We start from the raw sequence: 26,151 nt of genomic DNA, 5'->3' as shown, positions 1-26,151 counted from the left end.
TTGGAGTTGGGGATTTTCTTGTCTTGGGCAGCGTTCAAAGTCAGGACCATTTTGTTCTAGATCCCTTGTCTTCTGGGACCTTTCCCCACTCCCCATGCCCCCTGGTGTCAACAAAGCTTATTGTTCTACTTCTTTAGCACACCCAGCTCTGTCCTCCCACCCCTGCCTCAGACCTAGAATTACCTCTTCTCTGGCTGACTTGCCAGAGCTTCTGCTTGATCCTCAGGCCACAGTTGTCTATAATATGCACTTCACTACCTAAAAAGCACAGTGCCGGCTACATCTTTTTTGAGGCCTCCAAGAGGCGGCACCCTTCCCTCCAGGGAACTGAGTAGGCCCCGGGGTGGGGCTGCAGCATAGTTCTTAGAAACCCTAAATCCAGGGAGATTAGCAGGCCCCAAATATAATTCAAAAGAATTGTGTTTTTGTTTTTTATTTTTAAATGACAAAACTTACATGTTGTATAAACATGGTTGCACAGTCCTGGGTGAGTCCATTGCAGCTGAATCTCCTGTGATCCCAAAGCAGGGTTTGGTCTGCCTGTGGGGTGCACCCAGGGATGTACCAGAGCTGAAGCAGGAGAGCCACTGTTAAATTTTCAGAAATTTTGGGAGCAAATTGTTCAAAACAGCCATTACTTAAAAATTAATTATATAAATTTACAATTAAGGTATATTAAAAGCAAAGGTAGCCAATATTCAAAACTCCTCGCTTCCTAATTAATTTACTACATCATTACTCATCTGTGCTCATGAGGTGACATGCATCTACTCTATCTGTATATAATGGTGCTCTTCTGCACATCTCTTCCTAACATCATGTTGGTAGCTTGAAATAGTCAGTGGTAGGCATGTTTATACCACAGAAACTAGCAAAGGCTATAAATCAGGATCTGATTTATTGTTCAGATGATTGTCTAGACGTAGGAAAGTGGTGGAGAAAATGTTAATAATGCAGAGTAAACTTAAAGTGTATCATTGTAAATAGCACGAAAAATTGAAAATAACCTTTTTCCAGTTCTCATAAACTGCTGTCGAATTCAGCCAAGAACCTGCTACTCTCTTGACAGACAAATGGAATTCTGGTCTGTTTTCCGTTACTTCATTTTTGTCTTACTCTTCAAGGGAAGCGAAAATACCCAGCAGAGCTCCTGTGGTAATGACACAATTGCCAAAACACTGTTAGTACAGCTCTGCCGCATGTCCTGTGTGTTTTGCCACCTGCCTGCCTCTGACTGGCGTGTCCAAGTCCCTTTTCATTCACTGGCTCATTTAGCAAGTAAGGATTGAGTGTGAACTATGTGGCAGCAGTAAACAAAACAGACAGTAAACAAAATCAATGTCAACTCCATAGTATGCATTTTCAAACTCTTCCCTGCTTTGACGCACAAGCTCCCCCTTCTCCGTGTCCTGCTCTTCAACCTTTCGCAGAGGGGGCTGAGCCTCAGTTCCAGGACAGAGTATGAGCAGAGTCCTGTGTGAACAGCTAGGAACTTGAACGAAGGCCCGGAATTGAATATTGAAGTAGCTTTGTGGGAGAAAGCCAATAAGAGGGAAGCAAAATCCGTTTCTTGCGGGTTTGTGAGATGGGATGCATCCTCCGAGTTGGATGATTTTTTAGCTGTTCTCTGTGCTGTGGGCTTGAAGGAGATCTCAGATGAGACCTGTGTGCCCGAAAGGTCTGAAAAATATTTAATATAAGAAACAGCACAGAATAGCCTGCTGATCCACTCCTCTGTTTGTTCAGCAAATACACGTGCTCCCCAGTGCCAGGTGCTTGCAAGCTCCGTGAGCTGCCACGCCTAATGATCCGTGGTCTCTCCCCTTGAGCATTTTCAAACTTCTGGGGCAGTTTATAATCCAGATTGCTGGCCAGTGAGCGCAGAAGCCCATCTCTCTGGAATCCAGCCCCCACAGGCAACAATTCTCTTTCTCCATTCTCCCCCTACTTAGCATTGATCCCAGTTTGTAATGATATATCTCTATATTTGATTGATGTCTGTCTATCTTACAAGAATGGCAGCTCCAGGAGGGCAGGGACCCATGTCTGTCTTGCTCACAGGGCCCTGCATAAGTAGGTGCTCAGGGAAAACTTGAGTAAGTGGATGAAGGAAGCATGGAGGAGGGCGATTGGTGTGGGTGACCGGCCCAGAGGGCATCTGGAGGAAGAGGCTTGAGCTGGCAGGATGCAACCTTCATTCTTTGACTCCAGGCAGGCGAAGCCAAGCCCTTGCATTTGCCAAGACCTTGCCCAAACATCGCCTCCATTGCATAACCTGTCCTTACCCTTCTCTGTGGGTGGATCTTGGTGACAGAACACAGCAGTTTGCATTACAGCTTTTCTGTGATCCTGAACCTGTCTTGAGTCACAGACCCCTATGCTTATCTGATAAAAAGCATAAACCCTCCTCCCCCAGAATAATGCTAATGGTATGTGCACACATGCACAGTTTTATGTACAGTTTCAAGGGGTTCATGGATTTCAATTCCATCCATAAACCCCAAATCAAGAACCTGCTTTAAAAAATGATTCCCCATAATAGGCACTCCTCCTGTTCCTCTGAGCCCCCAATATCTAGCACGGTTCTTGGCATATAGACTGTACTTAATGTGGAATATTGTGTGGGTGAATGGGTATGTTAAAAAGTGTCCTGATCTGCCACGACCTGTTTAGAATTGAGCTAATAATTCCACTGAAGTCATCAGGGGGAGAAGGGGCAGCTTGAGCCGAGGATGGTAGCATTCTTGAGACCATTGCTCTGTCCCGGCACTGGGAGTATGGTTCTGCCCACATCAGGAGGCCCACCAATGCCGCAAAACCATTTTCCAAATAAAAACTTAGAATATGGTGTCTGACACATTGTCTAATAATGGGACAGAATATTTGAAATTGGGCCTGTCTCAGAGAATCAGAGATTGTGTGATTCTATAGGAACATAACCTAATCCGAGGCTGATTGGGTTGTTCTTGGAGCTTCTTTAATCCTCAGAAAGGGATGGTCAGGGACTAGGCTGCACTCCCCCTGGAGTCTAAGTTAGTCCTCCAGCTCTGGGTAGAGGGGCCCAGCATTGCAGGCTGTCTGTCCTCCACTTCTTCTCCGTAGTCACTTGTGCTGAGTAACTAAGTGAACCCTAGTGGTACCTCTAAATGCTGCCCATCTTCTGCTCATTACTCTCTCCCTCCACCCACCCACCCACCTACCCGCACACAAAAGGTAGTGTGAATCCCTGGCCTTTAAAATGTTCAACTCTGGAGGCTTGATTTTTTTTTTTTCTTTACTTCTGTTTTGATCCCTATTTTTCACATTAGGGCCTTTGACAATGTTGATTTTTAGACACCAGAATATTTCAAAACCATGGGGGAAAAAATCCTACAGTACTAACATTTGTTTGGAGAACAGTTGTCAAGGAAATAGATTTTGCAAAACACTTCCTCCCAGGAGAGCTCTCTCTTTCCATGTATCCCCACGTTGAACATTATTCTCTTGTGCAGTAGTGGTAGGCAAAGGTACCATTGGCAGGTAATTTGTCTAGCCAACATCTAATTATGAATTAAAGCCCTTGCTGGCAAGTTCTCAAGTCGGCAGCCAATGGTGGACGAAGTTCAAGTTCAGCTTATAGTGCATCTGAAACATTCTTGGACTTACAGGAATGACGGAAGACTTCTTGGCTCTGGCTATAGACTGGGGAATAAGATTCTGTAAACTCTATTAGCAGACAATGGAAGCACCTGATAGATGGAGCTGAAATTGCAAAGCGTTGTTAGATTAAAAGAAAAGGTGAAGGCTCATGGGGCAGGGGCTATGACTCAAGCACTCTCATAAGGAGATACTTATCTGATGATTAGAGTGCTGGCAGCCCAGGCACCAGCCAGTGGTTCTTTGAGAATCCATAACTGTTAGACATGCCAACATATGTACGTACTGCTCAGTTGTGATCAGACCTCACAAGCAAGGCTGGCGGGTTTAATTATCACTTGTAAGAACTTAGTGAAGAAAGTGCTGGCCTGGTTAGAGTTATGGCCACCAACACTGGCAGGCGGTTGATTACAGACTTGGTCCGTGCCGTGGAAGCGTAGGGTCCACGTGTAGGCAGGAGGACAGTTGCTGACAAAGAGGCAGAGAGATGGCCGTGTCTCCATTATTCCCATTTGTGTTAGAATCTATTGTACTAGCAGTAATCTTTAATTATAAAAGCTATTACTATGGGATTGATTATCAATATTATTCATTTCTGTCACGTTGCCTGGTAACGTCACTTTGTGCCCCAGACACACATGTTTCTGTAGTTACAGGTTGAAGAAGTGAAATCTTCCTCTCTCTTAGCCACTTTGCCATCACCATATTATAAAAAGCTATTTTGAGAGATAGTGGAGCCCAGTCTATGGCGTGAAAAATGGACCCGGTCTGACGACAGCCTGAATCTTCAAAAAGACTCCATTTTAACCAGAGTAGTTCTTCACGATGCGGTGTGCCTCAGTAGCAAGACGGACGGACGTTCCTAAACAGCTGACTGTTCTCCTCTTTCAGATAACGTTCTATCCAATTACAGACCAATCTTTACTGAGGGACCCATTTTGCACATCCCTACGGATGGCGTCAGATGTGAGATGTTGTGAATCTTTAAGTTTTTGACGATTTCCAGCCCAAGAAGAGATCACTGATGGAGAAAATAGGGCATTAGGTACTGCAGGTAATCTGTTTGAGCCTCTATGAAGTCAAGTTATCCATCACCCTGCTGGTTTTGAAAATGCCCCATTAGTGGAAGAAATGGTGGAGCATTATCACCAGAAGTACTCAAAATCCTTCTCCTTAAAGGTCACATTGGTGGGATTTTCAGATAATACTTGGCATTGCTATTTTTTTTTAAGTGGGAAAGCAGCTCCTCCGGGTCTGGGGAGAGGTCATGTGTTGGGTTTCAGATCTCCAGTTAAGGCTGTAACCCCACAAAAGTGATTATCGCTTAAAGATAATTACATCCACGTTGTTTCTGCTAAACTCTTGAGATGGACTGATTGGTATATTTAAATCTCATCTCCCAGGCATTTGCTAATTATCATAGCCTCATTGGAAAAAAAAAAAAAAACTAATCAAATAGCTGTTTAGAGATGCTTTGCGTTTTAAAATTTTGCTGGGTTTATCATAAGAAGAGAAGAAATATGCCTCTGATTTTCCTCTGGTTCTTTCCCTGACCTCAAGAGGGTTTAAACTTTTAATGGCTTAAATAGCCACAGCTTATCACTCAAAAAGCATTTTTGCATTGACATTCTCTGTCTCTTTCGCATCATTTCCATCCCTGCCCTCCTCTGTCCTCCTCCAGTGAAGCTTTCTCACTTAGTGACTTCCTATCTGTGAGGGGACCCTTGGATTCCAAATAATGAGGCTCATACTTTTTATTCATTTTAAGTGGTACCAGGCAGGCCCGGAGTCAGATCTGAGCGTGAACGGTTACTCACATCTTTCTCAGGTGCATAAATAGAACACCAAATCCACAGTGAAAATAAGAGGCATTTCTTCCTCTTGCCCGGAAAGAGACACAAAGAGAGCAGCTTCTGAGGTCAGCAGGTTGAGTAGAAGCCACCCTCCTTAGAAAAGGCACCCAAGACGTTTGATTTTATTAACAGCAGCTAGAGAAGACCCCTCACCCTCCCCCTGCCCCTGTGCCCCCCACTCCCACCCCACCCCTGCCTCTGCCTGCTGAACTGATACCGTTTTATGTAACTTTTTTTTTTTCAGCCATTGTGCTCAGAATTGGGAAAACATGATGGCTTTTCCTTTATACAGAACACATGGCTGTCAGTGACAGAAATCTCACCAAGGCCTTTCTTTTGTAGGGAATGCCTGAAAGGGCCTGTCTTTGAGATTTATGAAAGAGCCCCAGCGAGCCACCATCACCCAGAGTTGTACCTCCAAAGCAAATACAGGGAAGAGGAATTCTGTGAAGGTTTCATCAGATCACCTGTCACGGGCCATCAGTCTGCTTGTCTCCCTCCTGTGAAAGGGTCTGTTTTGCCTGCTGGTTTACCAGGCCCCAGCAGGAAGCCCAGATTGGGAGGCAGCTTAGGTGACAGAAAATCCTGGTTCTGTTAGATGCCAGAGCAGCAGAGCAGGGGCAAGTGAATCCAGTTATTTGGGATGTGTGGACTTGAGGGAGGAGAGAGCTACAAATCCAGCCAGCTGAAGACCTGCTGTGAGCTTGGATTCTGATTGTTCATACCATTCAAGAATCTGTGAAACTCTAAAGATGAGTTTTCTCTCTCTCCTAGTCTATCCCATTAGCTCATCAAGATTAGCGTCTTTTGGTTTTCATAGTTAATTATTCTTTGGTATTCTCTTCCAGGGTTTTGAAATCAAATCACTCCGTCCCGTGTGATTAGGTTATCTTTTATAACAGGACTGCAATAATCCTTTCAAGAACACAGGGTTTCAGATCAGTGCTGTCAAGGAAAATGTCCTGTGTCCCATGAATTTCAGTTTTGTGGGAGTGAGAAAACACCACCAACCCCTTATTATGCATCCAGAAGTGCCACCCCACGTCATCCATCATCACAGACCTAGAGAAATGAAAAGAAAACTTATGTTGAGCTGTCTGATTAATGCAAACTCAAAGAGAGCTTATGGGGTGGCAGCTACTTGGCTTGGTAGGATGAATGAGCTCCAACTACCGAATCATCTTATACCGTGTTTATAAGGCTGAGCAGGTCTGTTTACTGCTTTGGAATTTTCTCTTCTGAGGTGAACAGGTAACCTTATCAGTGGGTTTTGCAAGTCTTTCTAGCCAAAAAAAGAAACTATGTACTTTGGAATCTGCTGATGGAGACCTAAGAGGAAAAAAAGTCAAGTGCATTTCTCAGGCTACACATGGAAAACAGAAGGAGCTTTGTTTTTCAGATACTAAGTAAGATCTCAGCGTAGTTACCTCTTGGGGGCTTTCCTCCACCATCCCCACCCACTCAGTCACCCTCTATTCCCTCACCTTGCTCGGTTTTTCTTCATAGTGCTTATCACCATTCAAAATTACCCGGCTTGCTTATTTCCTTCTTATTATCTGTTTCCCCACACAGGTGTAGGAGCTGTGGTGGCAGGAACACAGGGTACATAGTAGGGGCTCAATACGTATTTTCTGAATGGTGTCAGGGGAGGGGAGGTTGAGGAAAGAACAGGAAGAGGCAAAGGTTGGAATCAGACCTGGGTTTGGCTGTGTACCCTTGGAATAATTACTGAACCTCAGTTTTCTTGTCCATAAAATGGGCATGATACCTGCTTCCCAGAGTAGCCATGGAGGATTAAATGAGATAAAGTATACGATAACATCTGGTTCAGGGACTGGCACATGGAGGTACGTAGTAAATACTGGTTCATTCTCCAAGCCTTGATTGAAACTGTTTTACTGGACAAGAAGCAAGGCCCTTCACTATCTCTGGGTGTCCAGTGGTTCTCTGGCCTCCTTCTTGAGTCCTGGACTGGGATCTCTGAGACCAGTACTGATCCTCTTTGGGCCCCAAGAAGAATCACCAGAGAACGTAGGTGGCCCCACGTGGTTCTACATGGATGTGTTAAGGAGGGGGCCCCAGGGATTCTACACCCAGAGCTTGTCCTCAAGAAATGGCGTCACCAGCTAGAAAACAAGACTCCTGCCCTCCTGGAGCTTTTGTTATCCTCCTTGGCTGAGGGCCTTCCTGTGAACCCCAAAGGCCCTGAAATAGGTCACTTGGGCTCCTTGCTGCCACTGAGGTGCCACTAGCAGTCTTTAGAAGGTGGTTATCTAGGCCGAACCTCCAGATTTCAGGTCGCATCATCTCCCTCGGAGACGTGGCAGCAGGATTATTTATCTCCATGATCTAGTCAAGATCTGTGCAGGGCTCATGTCAGTATTTTCCTTATTTTCACTTAAATCTGTTTTTCTTCCCCTTTCTTTTTACAAAACCCTTAACATTTAGGCAAAAGAATGGGTTCTGCCTCTTTCATGTTTCCAGAGGCTCTAGCCTCTACTGGAGCAGCTTTAAAGCAGGTCATCCATTTCTTCTAGCAGCCTGAGCCTTCAGGAACTGGGAATGTGGTCGTTTCTTGTTTTCAAAGAGAAACAGACCTTAGGATGGGCCACTCGGCCCAGGCACTAGGCAGCAGGCTGGTCCTCGGTTTGATTCTCTGCGTGCTGCACGCCATCCGGAGGTGCCAGTTCAACATTTTGTTCCTTTACTCTTTAGACAGCGGAGCAGCCTGGCGGGGGGGGGATGGAAGGGACACATAGCCTTTTGAATCAGCCAGACCCCAGCTTCAAACACCAGCTCTACCACTCTGCATAGCACCAGGTGTTGGGAAAAGGAGCCTCTGATCTCACCTGGGAGGGTTCTTGGGTGGGATGCGGTGTGCTGGTTAAGAGTGCAGGCTTCCAAGTTGTCCTGTTGCGTCCATGGCCTGGCTCTGCCACTGTTTGCTCTGTGTCCTTAGGCAAGGTAGCTAACCCTCCAGGACTTACTGCATCATCCTGTAAGACAGGGATACTAACAGTAGCCCACCTTGCAGGGCTGGTGTTGGATGAAATGCTTGTGAAGGGCCTAGACCTGCGCTCAACACACAGTAAATGCTCAGCTCACGTCTGCTACTGGATGACAGAGGTAACGCATACAACCATTATTATTACTCATGAGCTGTGTTGATTTCCTCTGTTCGGCCAGCTCCTGGGCTAGGGGTTGGGGATGTTTTGATGAACAGGTCACAGAGTTCAAGGGCAGGGGAGACAGACTTGAAAGAAATTATGACCATGCTGAAGTGTTAAGTATTACCATTGATGGATAGCAAGGGGCTGCAGGAGAACAGTGAATTCCGGAATGCTGGTACCCATGCTCCAGAATATCGGAAGTCCTTATGCAGAAAAGAGCCATGATGGAGAGGGAAGTGCATCTGGAGATTTGGTGGTTTGTTCATTCAGTTCTTCATTGGGAAGTACAAAGGCCCTGAGGTAGTGGCTTCGTCTCCTATACAGTACCAAATCACACAAACCCAGTGACTTGAAACAATACAGATTTATTCCCTTACAGTTCTGGAGGTCTGAAGTTGAAAATGTGTCTCATTGTTAGACTACATTCCTTTCTGGAGGCTCTGGGGGAGAATCCATCCCCTTGCCTTTTCCAGCTTCCAGAGGCACCTACATTCCATGGCTCGTGGCGCCTTCCGCCGTCTTCAAAGCCAGCAAAGGCCAGTGGAGTCTTTTTCACATTTCACCACTTGGACCCTGACTCTCCTGCCTTCCTCCTTTACTTCTAAGGATGCTTGTGAGTACATCGACCCACCTGGATAATCCAGGCTAATCTCCCCCATCTCAAGGTCAGCTGATTAGCAAGCTCAGTTTCATCTGAAACCTTGATTCCATTTTATCATACATATTCACAGGCTCTGGGGATTAGGACATGGCACCTCAGGGGCCATTATCTGCCTACCCCAGGCAGGACGGGGCTGTATGCGTTTGAGGCATTGTCCAGAGGCCCCCGTGGCGGACACACAGAGATTGAGAAGGGTTCTGGGGAGAGGCCAGAGCAGGCCTTTCAAGCCTGGAGCCTTGGGAGGCTCTCCGAGGCACTCACACAGAAGAATGGCATTTAATGATTGATGTTTGTAAAGGATCAGCTCCAGCAGTTGGAGAAAGGAGGGGGGAAGTGGGGCGAGAGAGAAAGCAGGGAGACTGGCTGATGTTCAGGGACGGGGGCCTGGGAGGGGGTGGGGAAGGAGGAGAATTACAGGTGTGTGTCAGAGATGTCAGTGACAATATTGCTGGATGTGAGGTGTGGAGAAGATGACTCTGGGCCTGTTTCCTGATGGGAGGAAAATGATGCCCTTGGACCCCGCGGCTGGCAGTCCCAGGTGCTAATGCTGACCAGGAGTCTTCCATGTGCCAGACACTGCACTGAATGCCTTGTGTTGTGATTCATCCATGTGGCACCCATTTGAGGCAGTTATGCAATTGGTCCACTCTATGAGAGGCGGTAGAGGACTGTGGCCAAGAGCACAGACTGCCTGGGTTTGAATCCTGGCTCTGCCACTGACTTGCTGTGACGCTGGGGCATGTGCCTCGGTTTCCTTATATGAGAATGGGGGTAATGATATACTAATGTTATAAGGTTAACGTGAGGATTAAATGAATTAATATATGTGTAAATCACTCTTGACTCATGGGAAACACTGGGTAAGCATAACAGTATCAGTATTTTTAAACAGATGAGCTCATTGAGGCACAGAGAGGTTAGGTATCTTGTCTAAGGACACACAGCTGGGGAGAGCTGGGATCCAAAGCCAGGCTCTCAGCTCCTATATCTTGTCGCCACCTCCTCGAAAGTGCCTTTCAGAGCCGTGGTGAAAATTGTATGTGCTCATACACACAAAAGCCCTTATTATGTTTGGCACATGGTATATGTTCCATAAATGTATGTATGTGGAAGTGCAGTTTCTTTTTTCTGTAAAATGGGGGTGATGACACCCACCCTGTCTCACTCACAGGTGACGATACGGCTCAAATGAGGAAGGGAAAGCACTTTGGAAATGGCAGAGCTGCCTGCACATGGGTGGGTTTTGTACTAAAATCCTGCAGAGGGCCTTGTTGAACCATTTCCCCCTGGAAGTTCACTCACAAATGAGCTGGGGTCTTCCCTGCTGTCATTCATCTCTGTTCTCCACACCCCATCTCCCGGTCCTTCCCCCCACACCCAGTCGGTGACAGAATAGAGGAGTGGGGAGGAGCCTTCACTTTGCAGGCAGGGAGCCAATCTCAATGCAGTGGCAGACCTCAGACTTGCTTGTGATCTTCCCCATCAGCTCCTTTTGTCCAGCTGCAGACTCTGTACCAAGATCAAAAAGGTATCTCATAGGAGAGTGTCTTGCTCATTCTTGCTATCCCTTGTGGCCTCACAGTTGGAGCTCTTCCATTGTTGGGCCTTTGGTAAATCCTTGCTGAGTCAAAGCCACTGGGCAGTCGGTGTTTCTGTCCCAGCATTGCCCTTTCTTCATGATCCTCATGACATGAGCAGCCCAGGGGAGCTTCCCTGTGTTGTCACCATCCTTAGGCATTTATTCAACACGTATTCATGGAGGGCCTCTATGTGCCAGGCACTCTGCTAGGGGATGGGGAGCAATAGTGAGCAATGGAGACTATGTTCTGGTGGGGAGAAATAGATACTAATTAAACAGTCACACAATTAATGTAAAATTCTGGCTTTGATGATCTTCCATAATAGGGGAATTTGACTTGATCCAGGAGGCTAGGATTCCCTAGGACCGAGATGTGAACGATGAGTGGAATTTGCCAGGCAAAAAGAAGAGAGGGCAGTGGTCCAAGGAGAGGTGCTATCATGTGCAAAGGCCCTGTGGCAGGAAGAGGCGTGGTTCTTTGAGGAACTGAAAAGGAAAGCTGGCATGGTTAAGGCAGAGACAGGGAGGATAAACTGAGGCTGGAGGCATGAGTGCGTGGAAATCTGCAGGGCTTGATGAGCTTGATGAGTTTGATCTTTATACCCGAAAGAAGTGTTTAAGTGTGTGTTGGGGGTGGAGTAGAGGTCTGAGTACATTTGCATTTCGAATAATCACCCTGGCTACAGTGTAGACAACGGTGTAGGAGGCAGGAGAGGGGCCCAACTGTAGGCCAGTTAGGAGGCTGCTGCAGGAGTCCCATGAGAGATGGGAGTGCTCCAGATTAGCGTGGTGGTGTGGGGAGAAAAGAATGGAGGGATACTTAGTCGGTAAATTAATAGGGTAGTGAAGATCCTATGGCTGCTTTTTATTGAGCACATATTATGTACCAGCTGCTGTGCTAAAACACTTTTCATAGATTATCTTATTTACTCTCAGGATTATTATAAGGATTATATTCCTGTCCTTATTTTACAGATGAGGAAACTGAGGCTCAGAGAGGTTAAGTCACTCACTCAAGGCCCCACAGCTAGTAGGTGACAGAGCCCTATAGCAGCTTCTCAAAATTTAATGTGCAACCGATCCCTTGAGGGTCTTGTTAAAATGCTGGGTCTGATTCAGCAGGTCTGGGATGGGGCCCAGGATGCTACATTCCTAACATGCTCACTGGGTATGCCCAGCTTCTAGTCCCTGGACCACACTTTGAGCAGCAAGGGTCTATCTCCAGGGCCCAAACTCTCAACCGAGGTGCTCTAGAACAGCTACAGATGAGGGAATATTTCTGAGACTGCTCAAGTCTGCAACCCCATGGGCAGGATGTGGGAGAGCTGTCTGGACCTTGGATAGGTAGGGAGTGATATCACATTTTTATTTCCTACATTTGCCTTTCAATATCTCAAGCAAACCCAAAAGTGAAAGGGTTAGGGGCAGCACCTCCCCCTTCTACTTTCCACCCCACCCCTCCACCGCTCCACCCCTCAGCACAACCAAATCCCACCTGTGTCCAGCTTCTGAACTAGATCAGGGACTATGTGTATTCAAGGGTGTCTCATTAGCGGTCACCAGTCAGATCATGCTGTGAGGCGCTGATAGATGGAGGTAGATTGAGGAATCTAATACAGATGGTTTTTAGGGACCAAGCTGTCCCCTGTCTCCCTGAACTGTGCTAAGGGGGACAGAAAAGAAAATCAACCCAACATTCTCATCTCTATCTGTCTGGTCATTAGATCCCAAGATCATCAGAGGCCAAAATCGTTTCCCTCTCAGCCCCTGCAGATGGGCCCAAGTGTCACTGCTGGGAGACGCCAATAAGGCTGAGAGTCATGGTGTGAGCACTTGTCCCTAAAGACTGGGAAAATCCATTTCCCATCTTGGCAGCTTTGAGAAGTTGTGACAATGGTTCCGGGTCACTGCCAGGCCTGATCCTGTCTGTGTGTGGGTTTTCTTGACAAAGAGGAATGTTGCACCATTTCAGTGATTACTCCTTCCTCCCCAGTTGCCCCCAAAGAACTTTCCAACACAAACTGTCTCTTAGTTTTCCAGTCTAGAGGCAGGCTGCCAGTTAGTTCCATTTCCTCCCCTCCTCGAATGCATCCTTTCTCTTTTGGTTCCGTTGTTCTGGAACCCTTGAGCCAGGCTGGGCGTCCGTGCCTGGGCCATGTGGTGGATTCCAGTAGCTTTTCTCAGGAGAGAATTCTAGAGCTCTGAGACAGGTAGAAAGAACATCTTAAACAAGATAATAATGTCTACCTCAGACAAGTAAATATTTTTCATTTTAATATTTCGTGTCCTTGTAATTTGTTCAGGCGGACAAGAACGTCTTTTGTCTGAGAAGAAACTGAAGGGATGTCTTAGGATTCAGCTCCCATTTGCTCGCCTGTGCCTCTCTATCATTGCAGCTTTGTTTTCTACCTTTGCAGGGCTCAGCAAAAGGAAGGCTTTGTGGTCTATTGTTAGGTGTTCTTTGAATCTATAAATCACAGACTGCTGGAAGGAGGGGCTTCTAGAGACCATCTAGAGCTGCCTTCTGTCTCCAGCACGGACACGCACGCATGCACACGCCGACAATGACTGCCTGTTGTGTATTTCTGGAACCCAGTGGGGGCAGAGGTATAATTTCTCTTGGTATTTGGTTCTCATGTCTCTTTGATTCTTGTAGTCATGTTCTTGAGTCCATCCCAAATCCCTCTTGCCATGGCTCAGGCTACCCCTGCTCCAGTCAGCTGCATCACTGTCCTGGCCCACGTTCTTGGAGACAGGACCATCTCTGTGCTGTTAACTTCTGTGTCCTGGCCACGGCAAATCACTTCCCCAGTCTGAGCCTCACCTAGTTCTTGTAAAATGTGGCTTTAGGAATAGAGAATGTCTTTGACACTCAGATTCCGTTTGACTCTGAGATTCTGGCTCTGTGCTTCTGTTTATGTTGTTTTTCTTGCTGGTTGGCCTTCTCTCTGACTCCCAGCTATAAAAGGCCTTCTTCTCTTTTGTCAAACCTGGCTCCATCCTATCCACTCCATGGCCAACCACCCAAGCACTCTCCCTTCTGACTTAGGAGTAGCACCATATCATTTTCTCCTTATGCTTTTCATTCTACCAACCTTTAATTTTCACATTACAAGTATTTCTAGATACCCATTATAGAAAATCCAGAAAATATAAGTCGATTAAAAGGAAAAAATAACAACCACTAAACGTCTTACTATCAGAGATAATCACTGTCAGCATTTTGGTGTATTTCCTTCCCGTCGTTCTTTTTCTTTTCTTCTTCTTCTTCTTTAAAATACTCATACACGGGGGGCACCTGGGTGGCTCAGTCGTTGAGCGTCTACCTTCAGCTCAGGTCATGATCCCAGGTTCCTGGGATCGAGCCCCGCATCGGGCTCCCTGCTCAGTGGGAAGCCTGCTTCTCCCTCTCCCACTCCCCCTGCTTGTGTTCCCGCTCTCACTCTCTCTCCCTCTGTGTCAAATAAATAAATAAATAAATAAATAAATAAATAAATAAATAAATAAATAAAAAAAATCTTTTAAAAATAAATAAAATACTCATACATAGTCCAGTAAGTTTCACACTATATAATTTGGTGCCCTGCTTTTTCACTTAATATTATACAAATAGCATTTCGTATATCACTATGCACTTGGGAACAGTTTTTATCATCTATTTAATACTTTACATCTCATACTTTATTGAGCTCTTGCATGATTATTTCTAAATGAGAATAATACTTATCCTGTCAAGACCACTGAACTACCCAAATCAAATGAGATAAAGTGTGCAAAGAGCTACACAAATATAAATGACTATTATTAATTTTATCTCCCCAAGTGAACTACATTACTGTATTGTATAACAAGCTTGTTATATATTTTTCCATTCACCAAGTTTTGCATACTGATGGGCAAAACAAGCTGTCTGGATTTACTCTTTAAAAGGGAACATACATATTAATAACTTCTAATTTTTTCCCAGCAATTTCTTGGAGGCTCTGGCCTAAATAACTTTTTTTTTTTTAAAGATTTTATTTATTTATTTGACAGAGAGAGACACAGCGAGAGAGGGAACACAAGCAGGGGGAGTGGGAGAGGGAGAAGCAGGCTTCCCGTGGAGCAGGGGAGCCTGATACGGGGCTCGATCCCAGGACCCTGGGACCATGACCCGAGCCAAAGGCAGATGCTTAACGACTGAGCCACCCAGGTGCCCCTGGCCTAAATAACTTGTTTGAAGTGCGGAAAAAGGAGTGTGCACAGAGATGTTCATTATGGCATTATTTACAATAGCTACAAAGTAGAAATCACTGAAACGTCAGATTGTATGGGAGGAAGGTTAAGTAAATGATGCTGAACTTATGTGCTAGGCTATTGTATAGCTCTTGAAAATGCTGTTTACAAAGCCTTTGTAATAAAATGGAAAATGTTTATGTCAACATCCCGGGAAGAAGCAAAGATGAATGGGAAAAGAGTAGAAAGAAAGACACCAAAATGGGAATAGTGGTTATAGTATTTGAATAATGGGTGGTGGTTTTCTTTCTGCTTTTCTACAATGAGCATCTATATGTTAGGTACATTAAAAGAGAGAGATCTACTTTATTTTTAAAACTATTGTAAAGGTCAAATGCAGAAGAGGGAAGTAGAGGGCACAGAACATAGCTCAAGCGACAGGAATGACCCAGACATGGGAGAATGGGCAGGGGGCTGAGGCCTGGACTGAGCTGAGACTTCTGGAAAATGCCCAGAACCACAAAAGGGGACTTTATTTTTGTAGCAGGAAGAGCAGAGTAAGGATGGGCACCTCATTTAAACATGGTAATGTAATTATAAAAGGAGAAACCAAAATTGCTCGTTCCTCATTTGCTCTATCTTCTGAGGAGAACCTGCAGGACAGGCCTGGAGAGGGGGCTGTGACCGCCCAGCAGGGCCTTTGTGGAAGGAAAGGTCCCTGTGAGAGGACCTGCGGGGAAACTGGCAACAGGCATGTTCTGACATAATTTATAGAAGTGGAGGGAAGCAGAACCTGTAATATAGAAATGTGGGTGAAAATGGCATCAACTTCCAGCAAAGTTCCCTATCGGATTTTTTAACTTTTTTTTAAAAGTAGGCTCTACGCCCAGAGTGGGGCTCGAACTCACAACCCTGAGAACAAACATTGCATGTTCTACCAACTGAGTCAGCCGGGTGCCCCTTCAATGGGTTTTTTTAAAAATATAATTTCAGATTTGTAGAAAAGTTGCAAAAATCTAACAAAGGTTTCACATTTACCTTTTACCCAGATTCCGCAAATGTTAACATTTTACCCTTTGCTTTTTTCCTCTCTTGCCACGCACACACGCACACATGCACACACTTTTCTGAACCATTTGAGAGTAAGTTGCAAATGTAATGCCCCTCACCCTTAAATATTTCATTGTGTATTTCCAAAAACTTAGTGCCACTTTTCTACATAACCACAGTAAGACCCTTAAAAGAAAAAATTAACACTGATGCAATACTACCATCTGATTCCTACACCCCATTCAAATTTTGTCAGTTGTCTTGACAGTTGTCTTCATAAAAGTAATTGTTGGGCACCTGGGTGGCTCAGTCGTTAAGCGTCTGCCTTCGACTCAGGTCATGATTCCTGAGCTGATCCCAGAGTCCTGGGATCGAGCCCCGCATCGGGCTCCCTGCTCCACGGGAAGCCTGCTTCTCCCTCTCCCACTCTCCCTGCTTGTGTTCCCTCTCTTGCTGTGTCTCTCTCTGTCAAATAAATAAAATCTTTAAAAAAATAATAATAATAATAATAATTGTTGTTGTTGTTATTTCTGCTCCAGGATCATATTCAAGTTCACGTGTGGCATTTAGTTCATCATGTCTCTCTAGTCTCCTTCGATCTGGAAGAGTCCCTCAGTCTTTCCTTTTCTTTCATGACCTTGATGTTTTTGAAGAGTGAAGGTCAGTTATGTTGTACATGGTCTCCCGATCTCGGAGATCCTTCCTCATGATTCAGTTTAGGTTTGCATTTTTGGCAGGAATACCACTGAAATGAAGGAGTGCCCTCCATGTGTCATATCAGGTGGCATATGACATCGATTTGTCCCTACTAATAGTTTTTAAAAATATAATTAACTTTAGGGCACCTGGGTGGCTCAGTCAGTTAAGTGTCTGCCTTCGGCTCAGGTCATGATCCCAGGATCTTGGGATTGAGGCCCACATCAGGCTCCCTGCTCAGTGGGGAGTCTGCTTCTCCCCCTGCTTCTCCCCCTTGCTCATGCTCTCTTTCTCTTTCTCTCTCTCTCAAATAAATAAATAAAATCTTAAAAAAAAGATTGATATATTTTTAAAAGATTTATATATTTTTAAAAATATATATAAATAACTTTATTGAGATATAGTTCATGTACCATAAAACTCACCTTTTTTGAAAGTGTAAAATTCAGTGGCTTTTACTATATTCACAGAGTTGTGCAATCCTCAACATCAATTATAGAACATTTTCATCATCCCAAAAAGGCCTCATTCCCACTAGCAGTCATTCCCCATGTCTTCTTTTCCCCAGTCCCTGGTGATCACTAACTTACTTTCCGTCTGCATGAATTTGCCTGTTCTGGACATTGCATAGAAATGGGATCCTACACTGTGTGACCTTTTGTGTCTGGCTTTCGAGGTTCCTCCCTGCTATAGCATGTGGTAGTATTTCATTTCTTTTTATGGCTGAGTACTATTCCATTGCATGCATATATATTCTACATTTTGTTGATGCATTTATCAGTCAATGGACATTTGGGTTGTTTTTCACTTTTCCGCTATTACAAATAGTATTGCTATGCATATGTGTGTACAAGTTTTTGTGTGGACTTATGTTTTTTATTTTCTAGGAGATGTGTCAGGGGACCCCTAGGTTCAGTGATTCACCAGGAGGGCTCACAAGATTCAGCACTTAGTCCTACTCCCAGCTGTGATTTATACTGTAGGGAAAGGACACGGAGAAAAATCTGAGGGAAAAGGGGCATGCAGGGAAGCCCAGAGGAAATGAGGCCAGCTTCCAAGAGTCCTCTCCCAGCGGGATCACACAGGGTACGCCGAATTCTTCCAGCACTGAATCGTGACAACACGTGTGAGGTGTTATTTATCAGGGAAACTCATTAGAGATTCAGTGCCGGAGGTTTTTATTGGGGGCTGGTCACATGGGTACCATTTTAGCGCATACCAAAATCCTACACTCCCAGAAGGAGAGCAGGTAGGTACTCAGCATCATAGATTGTACAGGAAACCACCCTCACCAGTTAGAGGATGGTGGGGACACTCGTGAAATCCTCCTTCCCAGACACCAGCCAAGGACCAACCTTGCAGGCAGGCCCTTTCTAGGGATGGAAGTCTCTGGCCAGCTGTTAGTTCTTTTCTGCACAGGTCCATAGGAGTGGAGTTGCTGCGTCCCATGGGAATTTTTTATTTAACTTTTTTTGCCAAACTGTTTTCCAGAGCGACTGTACCATTTTCATTCCCACCAGCAATGTATGAGGGTTCCAATTTCTCCCCATTGTGGCCAACACTAGTTATTGTCCATCTTTTTGATTATAGCCTCCTAGGAGGCACTAATAGGTTTTTAAGTTAGTGATTTGCAAGCATTTAGAACAAAAAATGATGATTCGTAGGAGCCAAAATGGGTTCTCTAAGAACAAATCGTGCCCGTCTAACCCGTGATTTTCCTTAAAAAAAAAAAAAAACGGCAATTTATTTTTTTCTGTACTAGCTATGGTAGGGGAGTATTCTTGTGTTTCAGCCCTGTCCTTCACAGTATCTTCGTGTACAAAAATGGAGACACGGGGGTTGTATTGATTGGTGGGTTCCTTACTTGCTGACAGATGACACTCAAAAATGCAACAGCCAGGAGGAAGGCCTCTGCTGCGATTTCCCCAACGCTGTTCTCAGGCCCCCTGTTTAGTGTTTCTGTCCAAAACTCCGGGGGGCGGGGGGAGGAGACACAGATGGCTGTCCTATCAAGTTTGCAGATTACCCAAAGCAGGCAGACACACGCACATTGAATTATAAGATCTGGTTCCAAAAAGATCCTGACAGCACAGAATGGTAGGCAGAGTCCTACAGGATAAAATTATTAGGGACAAATGGCAAGTCTACGCCCACAGGATCTGGTCCAGATGTAACCAGGGAGAGTCTGCACTTTGGTTTCTGCTCATTAACAAAAGTATAGCCAACCATAACAAACGGGCAACGAAGTCTTGGGGCACCCCAGAAAAACATGATGATGTGTGGGTCTGCAGTTTCAGGGAATTCAGAGATCTGCCAGGAGGGGAACTGTTGAAGGAGCTGGGCTGCTCAGTGGGCCAATAGACAGCCTAAGGTGACTGGAGAGTTGGCTCCTCCTGTCTGAAGGTCTCTGGTATGAAGGCAGTGTGAACTGTCTTCTCCAGGGCCCATAGGGGAAAACAGATTTGGACCGATTAAGGAAGAATTTTGTGAAACTGTAGTGAAATGGGCTGCCGGGTAAGGTGGTGAGCACCCCATCACTGGGGGTGTTCAAAGAAGCATTACTTAATCTTTTATTAAGGAACTTGCATGGGGCAGGAGGTAGTCTGGATGAAGCGAGGGTCTGTCCACCTCTAAAGCCCAGTCCAGGGGTCACCTAAGGCACGTATCACCAGCTCCAGAGTGAGATAGCTTTTCTGTGGTTCAGTCTCTTCCTGTGCCCCTCCCAGTCCTCTGTGTCCATCAGGACGCTTGGGTACCCACTTGAGACACACACTTGCCCTCTTCTTAGTGCCCCTGTTGCCCAGAAGCCCCTCCCCTCTGACCCATTACCTATCCTACCGAGGACGTGTGTGGTCTACCAGTCTGCCAACCATGTGTTAAACTCTACAGCCATTTTCTTGTTCTTACAGCCATTCAGCAAATATTTAGTGAGCACCTAGTATGTGCCAGTCCCTGGATGAGTTGCAAGACGTGCCGCAATGACGAGGGGCTGGGCGGGGGGGGGGGCAACTGTATAAAAGTTTGACTGCAGGCTGCTGTGGGCCGTGGCATCAGGAATGTGGGGAAGGAGTGGGGGCCTGACTTAGGCATGGCTGGGGAGGTGGCCTCCTGCAAAAGTGCTGTTTCAGCTGGGATCTGAAGGAAGATAAGCAGTGGGCAAGGAGGTAGAAGGTGGGGCCAGAGTAGCATTCCCACTGGGGCTCTGGCCCAAACTGTAGCTGACACAGGACAGGACACCGGGTCGGTGCTTGCTTAGGGTGCTTTAGGAAGAGAAGTAAGGACTGCCTGGCTGGGGGTCTTTTCCTGTCCCCTGCTCATCCAGTGCCCAGGTTGAGCCACTTGTGACCCGAGACAGGAGACACGAGTGTGTCCATGGAGGGGAGGGGGCGGTTTAAGAGCCGCTCTGGCTGCCTTCTGAATCCAGTCCCAGGTGGCAGAGGGATTATTGGTGCCTTTGTTCCCCTCCACTGATGTGGATGACTGAGGTAACGGGCCCCGTTCCAAACGTCTCTACGTCCCTGCAGTGGGAGCTCCTCTGGGAACATGTAGATACCTACGATTCTCCTAATTACTCAGATACACCCACTTCTCTCTTTCTCTTAAGCAGGAGGGGTTGGGAGGGGAGGGTGCCGTCCTCCCCTCTCCAGACCTCTCCTGCTGCTTTCCTGCTGTCATTTATGTTTTACCAGCCTCCTGCTGTTCTCCCCCGCCTCCCCGCCACCTCAACTCACATTGACTTAACTGAGGGAGCCTCCAGATAAGAGACTGAGGGAGGAGGCCAGTCTCCCTTAAGCACTCATACCCGGCAATTAGTTTCTGTTACTGCCAATTCAGGATAAGTAGAAAATAACAGAGGAAAGGAACCAGGACTCAAAGCCCGTGCCAAGTGCTTGGCATGTGTTACCATGACATTTGCATGTGTGTCACATGGGAAGCCACATATCAGGCCGAGCATGAGGGTAGGGTCAGCCGGCCTGGGAGTTGAAAGAGCCTGGTTCCAGCCCTGCTGGCTGTGCTGTCCTGATCACTTCCACGTCTGAGCCTCAGTTTGAACATCTGTGAAGTGGAGAGGTGATGCTGGATCACTCTGCCATTTTATGGGGGGTGTGGGCCGTAGATTTGTCACATCTACCCTCCTGGCCTGTGTATTTGGGCCGCAGTGGCAAGCACAGCAGAAGTTATGGTCCAGATGTGCCTGGAAGAGACTGCTCCTAAGCCTTGGCGCCTGGAACGGCAGAACATGGAGGATGAGGGTGGAGATGTTCAGAAGGAGGGAGAAGAGGCATGGAAGACAGGCCAGGAGATAGAAGGAGAAAAGTAGAAGAGTGCCAGACAGTGTCTGGAGGTGAGGTGAGAAATAGAAATAAACACGTGTACCAGATCTGTGGTTCTCAGGGGTGGCCTGTGGACCAGCAGCATCATGTGGGAACTCGTTAGAAAGGCATGTTCTTGGGCCCACCCCAGACCTGCTGAATCAGAAATTCAAGGATGGGGCTGACAGTCTGATTCAGTAAGCTCTCCAGGTGATTCTGATGCCCGCAAAGTTTGAGAACCCAAGGATGGATGGAAGGAAGGGTGGTGGCTGTGGCTTGGGGGACTAGACGGGGATTTTAGAGGCTGAGGAGGGCAGAGGACTAGTGCTTTTCAGTCACGTACTGTGGCAGGTCAGAAACTGAGCGTTTCCAGCTACTTTCTTTCATGTAAACTTTTCAGGACTGGGAGCTAAACCTTTCAGCAAAACAGCCCCTATGATTCCCATTTCAAAGAGAAGTCCACTGAGGCTCAGAGACGTTTAATCACTTGCCAAGGTCAAAGCAGAGGTGAGATGAGAACACAGACGGCTCTGGCCGCGAAGCCTGAGTTCTTTGCCCGACACCAGCTGCCTCCCCGGGCACCGGGCCCCCAGCTGTGCCTCAGCTGCCTGCCCTGCTGTCACCCAAAAAGCCTGCCAGGAAGAGGCGACAAGGCAGCACCCTAGAGAGGTGAGCCCGGGGGCCGGGGGAGCAGGGCTGAGTTCACGTGTCAGCTTGCATTCCTCTGGCCTCCAGGCTAAGTGCAATTGGGGGACCAAGGTGCCTGCGTGATGTTCCCTAGGGACTGACATAGTTGCCTTGGTGTATGTAGTAAGCACTCGTGCACGGACTGATGCGCAAAGTTGATAAATACTCATTGCTGCCTACATGTGCCAAGCCCTGTGCTGGATGCTGTGGGGGAAACTGAGGCAGGCATAGTTTCTGGCTTTGAGGAGCTTATGGTTCATAGCGTGGGAAACAAAAACTGATAAGTGAGCAGATGGGGTGCTAGGGAAGCTGGGATGGCCAGGGTAGGTCAAGCCGAGTGTCGGAAAAGTTTGGAGAGACTTGTGGTGACTTTATGGGACAGAACAGAGGCTTTGGGGACAGACTTAAGGTTTCGGAGCCACAGGGCATGGGTTCAGTTCCCAGCACTCTCACGGACTCTGGGTAACCTTGGACAGATTACCTCATGTCTCTGCCTCGTCTCCTCATCTGCAGAACGGAGCCAATAATCCCTAGCCCGGGGGATTGCTTTATTAGATTATACCAGGCATCATTCAGTGAGGTGTTTCCTTCCTTTTAGAAGACCACTTCAGGCCAGAGCAAAGCAGGGAGGCTTCATGGAAGAGGTGGCTTTTCACTTTGGCACTGAAGGATGGCTAGAATATATTTAGTGCTTTCTGTGTCTTCTCTCAGGCCTCTGTGGTTAGACTCTGGGCTCGTGGGGTCGTCACCATGAATAGAACTATGTGAGAGGAAGTTGTCTTCCTCAGTTTGGAAGACTATTTTTTAAATGTGGTTTCCAATCCTGTTGCAGAGGGCAAAGCCAGGTGGCCAGTGCACGTGGTTGGGAATTGCCATGCTCAGGTTCTGTTTCCTGCTTTCTCTTGCAGATGATGCAGTTCGCCTGGCGGAGCTACAAGCTTTATGCAATGGGGAAAAACGAGCTCCGGCCACTCACAAAAGACGGCTATGAGGGCAACATGTTTGGTGAGTTGGTGTTGGGGAGACCCGCTGCCCCTCTGGTGGCTGAGTGGAATTCAGTTTTGGCTCTTCTCCCCCTGCCCCCCCGCCACTGAGTTGTGTCCCTATTTCCCCATACCCGGGGGGCTCCCGAGTCTGACTTCCTTCTGGGCTGTTGAGGCTTCTGAGCCTTCTAGATTTGGGGAAGCCAACACGCTTCCCTCTCACTTTACACTCTTTGTACGCACTTAGCATCTGTGTTTTAGAGCAAACGCACTTGGACATGTGACTGGGGATGGTGAGGAACAGAGACCTGTTTCCAAGGAGCAGGTTTGGAGTTCTGAAGGACACAGAGGACTGGGTTTAAATCCACTCCCCCAAGCATAGCTCTTAGACGATCTCGGGTGAGTTCGTGGAGAAACGGAACACGTTTCTGATGAGGTGGGCGCGTGCGCCGCCTTTAGGGTCCTGTGGATGCATCTTGCATGCTCAGCTGGTGGACGGACAGAACTGTCGCTCATCAGGGAGCGGCATGGGTGCTGCCACGTGTCTGCAGCTCCTGTGTGACCTGCCGCCTCACTTGCTCATGTCTCTTCCCTTTCCAGCCACGGGTTCTCCTAACTCGAAAGCCTCCCTCAGCTGGAGAGTCTGCAGAGTGCCTTATTGTGGGCACGGCCTCACATTCCAAATTTAACACCCTCCCAAGTCGCCAGCTCTCCTCTCTGCAGGCCTTTCTCCAGAAAAGATGCTGGAGGCGGCCTGGCTTGCTTCCTCCTTGAGAGACAGGAGCTGTCCGGGGCTGGAGACAGAAATTCACCCGCTATGTTCCTCACTCCTTAGAGACACAGGCTCCTGAGGTCCAGAACCAAAGAACCAAGCCAGATGAAAATTCCCAGGAAAATCTTCAAGGCAGATTTAAAGGGATGGCCCCCACATGTATGGTCTTGTGGGAAGTGCTTCTGTTATGGGAAGAGGGACACGGGACCTGCCTTCCTCCCTCTAACCAGTCAGCATCACATCCTTTCTGGATGTTCAGATAACTCACTCCCCTTGGGTGGGTGTGTGGGTGTGTGTGGGTGTGTGTGTATGTGTGTGTGTGTGTGTGAGAGAGAGGGAATTTGGGTAGCTTCTTTCATTTTTCTGAAAAAAGTGGAAAACAGACAAAAAATAACTCATTCTGCCACATAGATGCAGCCTCTGTTGAATCTTGTTCATTTCCTTCCAATCTTCTCTGCTTTTTTCCCCTCGATATATAATTTTATGTCCTTTCTCTCTCTCTCTCTCTCTCTGGCTTAATGTTACATCATAAGTGTTTCCCTAACTTACTCAAATTTTGTCATAAAGAATGTTTTTAATGGTTGCAATTATTGCATGAATGTGCCATAATTCATTTAACCATCCTGCTAATGTTGGACAGAAGTCGTTTCCAATTTTTTGTTATTAAAAATAATTCAGCAGTTGTCATCTTTGTGTATAAAATGTTGTCTTAGGATAGATTCTTAGGGAGGACTCCTGAATCAGAAGAGAGGAAGACAGATGTTTCTTTAACCTCAAATATGAAATGTGTGGATTTCTGTCCAGGAGCCTGACTGTTTTCTGTGTCTTGGAACACAGACATTCCCCAACGTCCCTCATCAGACCTGGGGAAAGGGGGCCAGTGTGGGTCTCACCGCAGTCTTTGGAGCTTTGGCTACTAGTGTAAATCCGGGATGGAAGCACAGAGGCTTCCCCCTCCTTCTAACAGTTTGCAAATATTCAGGGAATTGGTGGAAGTCGGGGGAGCTGATTTATGAAACTGCACAGCATGGGCATAGCTGTTGCTCAGACCATCCACGGGGACAGAGGGAGCACCGTGGGGAGCATTGTAAGTAGGATTGGGCTAAGCCAAGTCCCATTGTGTAAAATTCCTCAGGGCTGTCCTTTGCATCTCAACTCTTCAGTCCCTTTGCAATCACCAGACCCGATGGAGAAAGTGGGCAGCTAGAATGATGGAAAGAAACTTGGACCTTGAGTCAGAAGACCTGGGTGCAAGTCCTCACTCTGTCCTGAGTTATCTGTGTGGCCAAGTCTGAGTCACTTAACTTCTATGGCCGCCTGCTCATTTGTCCTTCATACTGGACTGCTGTGAGAGTACGTATGAACACGCAGAGGGCCAAGCATGTGTGAGTGATTTACAATTTACAGTATAATACATGCAGTCAGCAGTTGCCCAGGTGAGCCCATGGGAAGTCCTGAGGTCCCCTGGGTGTCTGTCTCCCAGAGCAGCTACTCCCTTGGGTGCCCATCATCCAGTGCCTGCAACAGTCCCAGCAGTGAGACAGCATCTTTCCTCTGCAGCCAGGAAAGAGGTCGCAGTGGGCGGCTGGCCCCTGGGAAGGGAGGATGTGCAGGGACCCGGGGAACTGGGCAGGGAGAGCTTGTCTCGGTTTTCTCTTTCACTCAACAAATGCTTATGTACTTCCCGGCTGTGTGACCTTAGGCAAATCATTTCTCTGGGAGCCTGAGTTTTTGTGCGCAGTGGTACTAATTTAAAACATCAGACCCCCAGCCTAGGGCCTGCCTGACACACAGAACCTGCTTAATAGGTAGTGGCTATGACCGTGGTTACCTACAAATGTGTCTTATGAGATAGAGGCTTATGGGAATGCACCCAGAGGAGGAGGTTCTAGTTTGGGGTGGATCCATGAGGGGCTTAGCCAGACTATTCCCGAAGATAGAAGGAGGTGAACTGGCCTGAGTTAAGCTGCTTGACACCCTCCCCCTTCTTTTTCCAGACTCATGTGGGCTGCTAGGTGGCATATGGCCGGGCTCCAGCTGCTGCCATCCTCAGTGACTTCACTGTAAACTGAGCCCTGCTGGGAAGGCCAGGTGACATCAGTGCCCCCCCTGCCCCACCAGACTGAGCTGTTTGGACATGGGCTTTTGCAACCCCCTGCCTGAGCCTGCAGGGCCCAGAGGGCTGCATACAGGGGAGAGCCACAAGTTCATACTGGTGCCTGGCTTTGCAGTGAGAACATCAGGTGCCGAGCCTGGTCTCCTGTGCGGCATTTCACCAAATTGAATTCCCTTCCCAGCTGCCCATGCACCCCTTCTTGAATCCGTTCTCACTCTGGGAGCAAGACTGCCGAGTGAGGTGTATCTCAAGCCAGTTTTTGTATCCTTAACGATTCAGAGTCAAAGTGCCTTCCTTTTTCATAACCTCTGGCTCAGCAGACCCTGTCAGAAAATGTTCCCAAGAGCCCAGGGCTGTGAGCAAGGCCACAGCCTGCTCCTTGCCTTGTGGCCCAGGCCATGGCAGATGCCTGCCTTGTCC

At 47.1% G+C, this 26,151-nt stretch overlaps 1 protein-coding gene across 5 annotated transcripts in view; it reads left to right on the top strand.

Moving 5' to 3' along the window:
* Positions 1–26,151, top strand: part of MAN1C1 (mannosidase alpha class 1C member 1) — a 146,977-nt gene that overhangs the window by 30,428 nt on the left and 90,398 nt on the right. For all 5 annotated transcript variants that reach the window (XM_035019450.1, XM_035019447.1, XM_035019445.1 and 2 more), the window contains exon 2: positions 22,769–22,865. In XM_035019450.1, coding sequence (XP_034875341.1) covers positions 22,769–22,865 — 97 coding nt within the window. The remainder of the gene's footprint in view (positions 1–22,768; positions 22,866–26,151) is intronic.

The sequence above is a fragment of the Mirounga leonina genome, unplaced genomic scaffold (assembly GCF_011800145.1).
Source record: "Mirounga leonina isolate KUSES-001 unplaced genomic scaffold, KU_Mleo_1.0 Mir_173, whole genome shotgun sequence".
NCBI classification, from domain to species: Eukaryota; Metazoa; Chordata; class Mammalia; order Carnivora; family Phocidae; genus Mirounga; species Mirounga leonina.
Note: the sequence above shows the minus strand (reverse complement) of the source record. Positions and strands in the feature narration are given on the sequence as shown.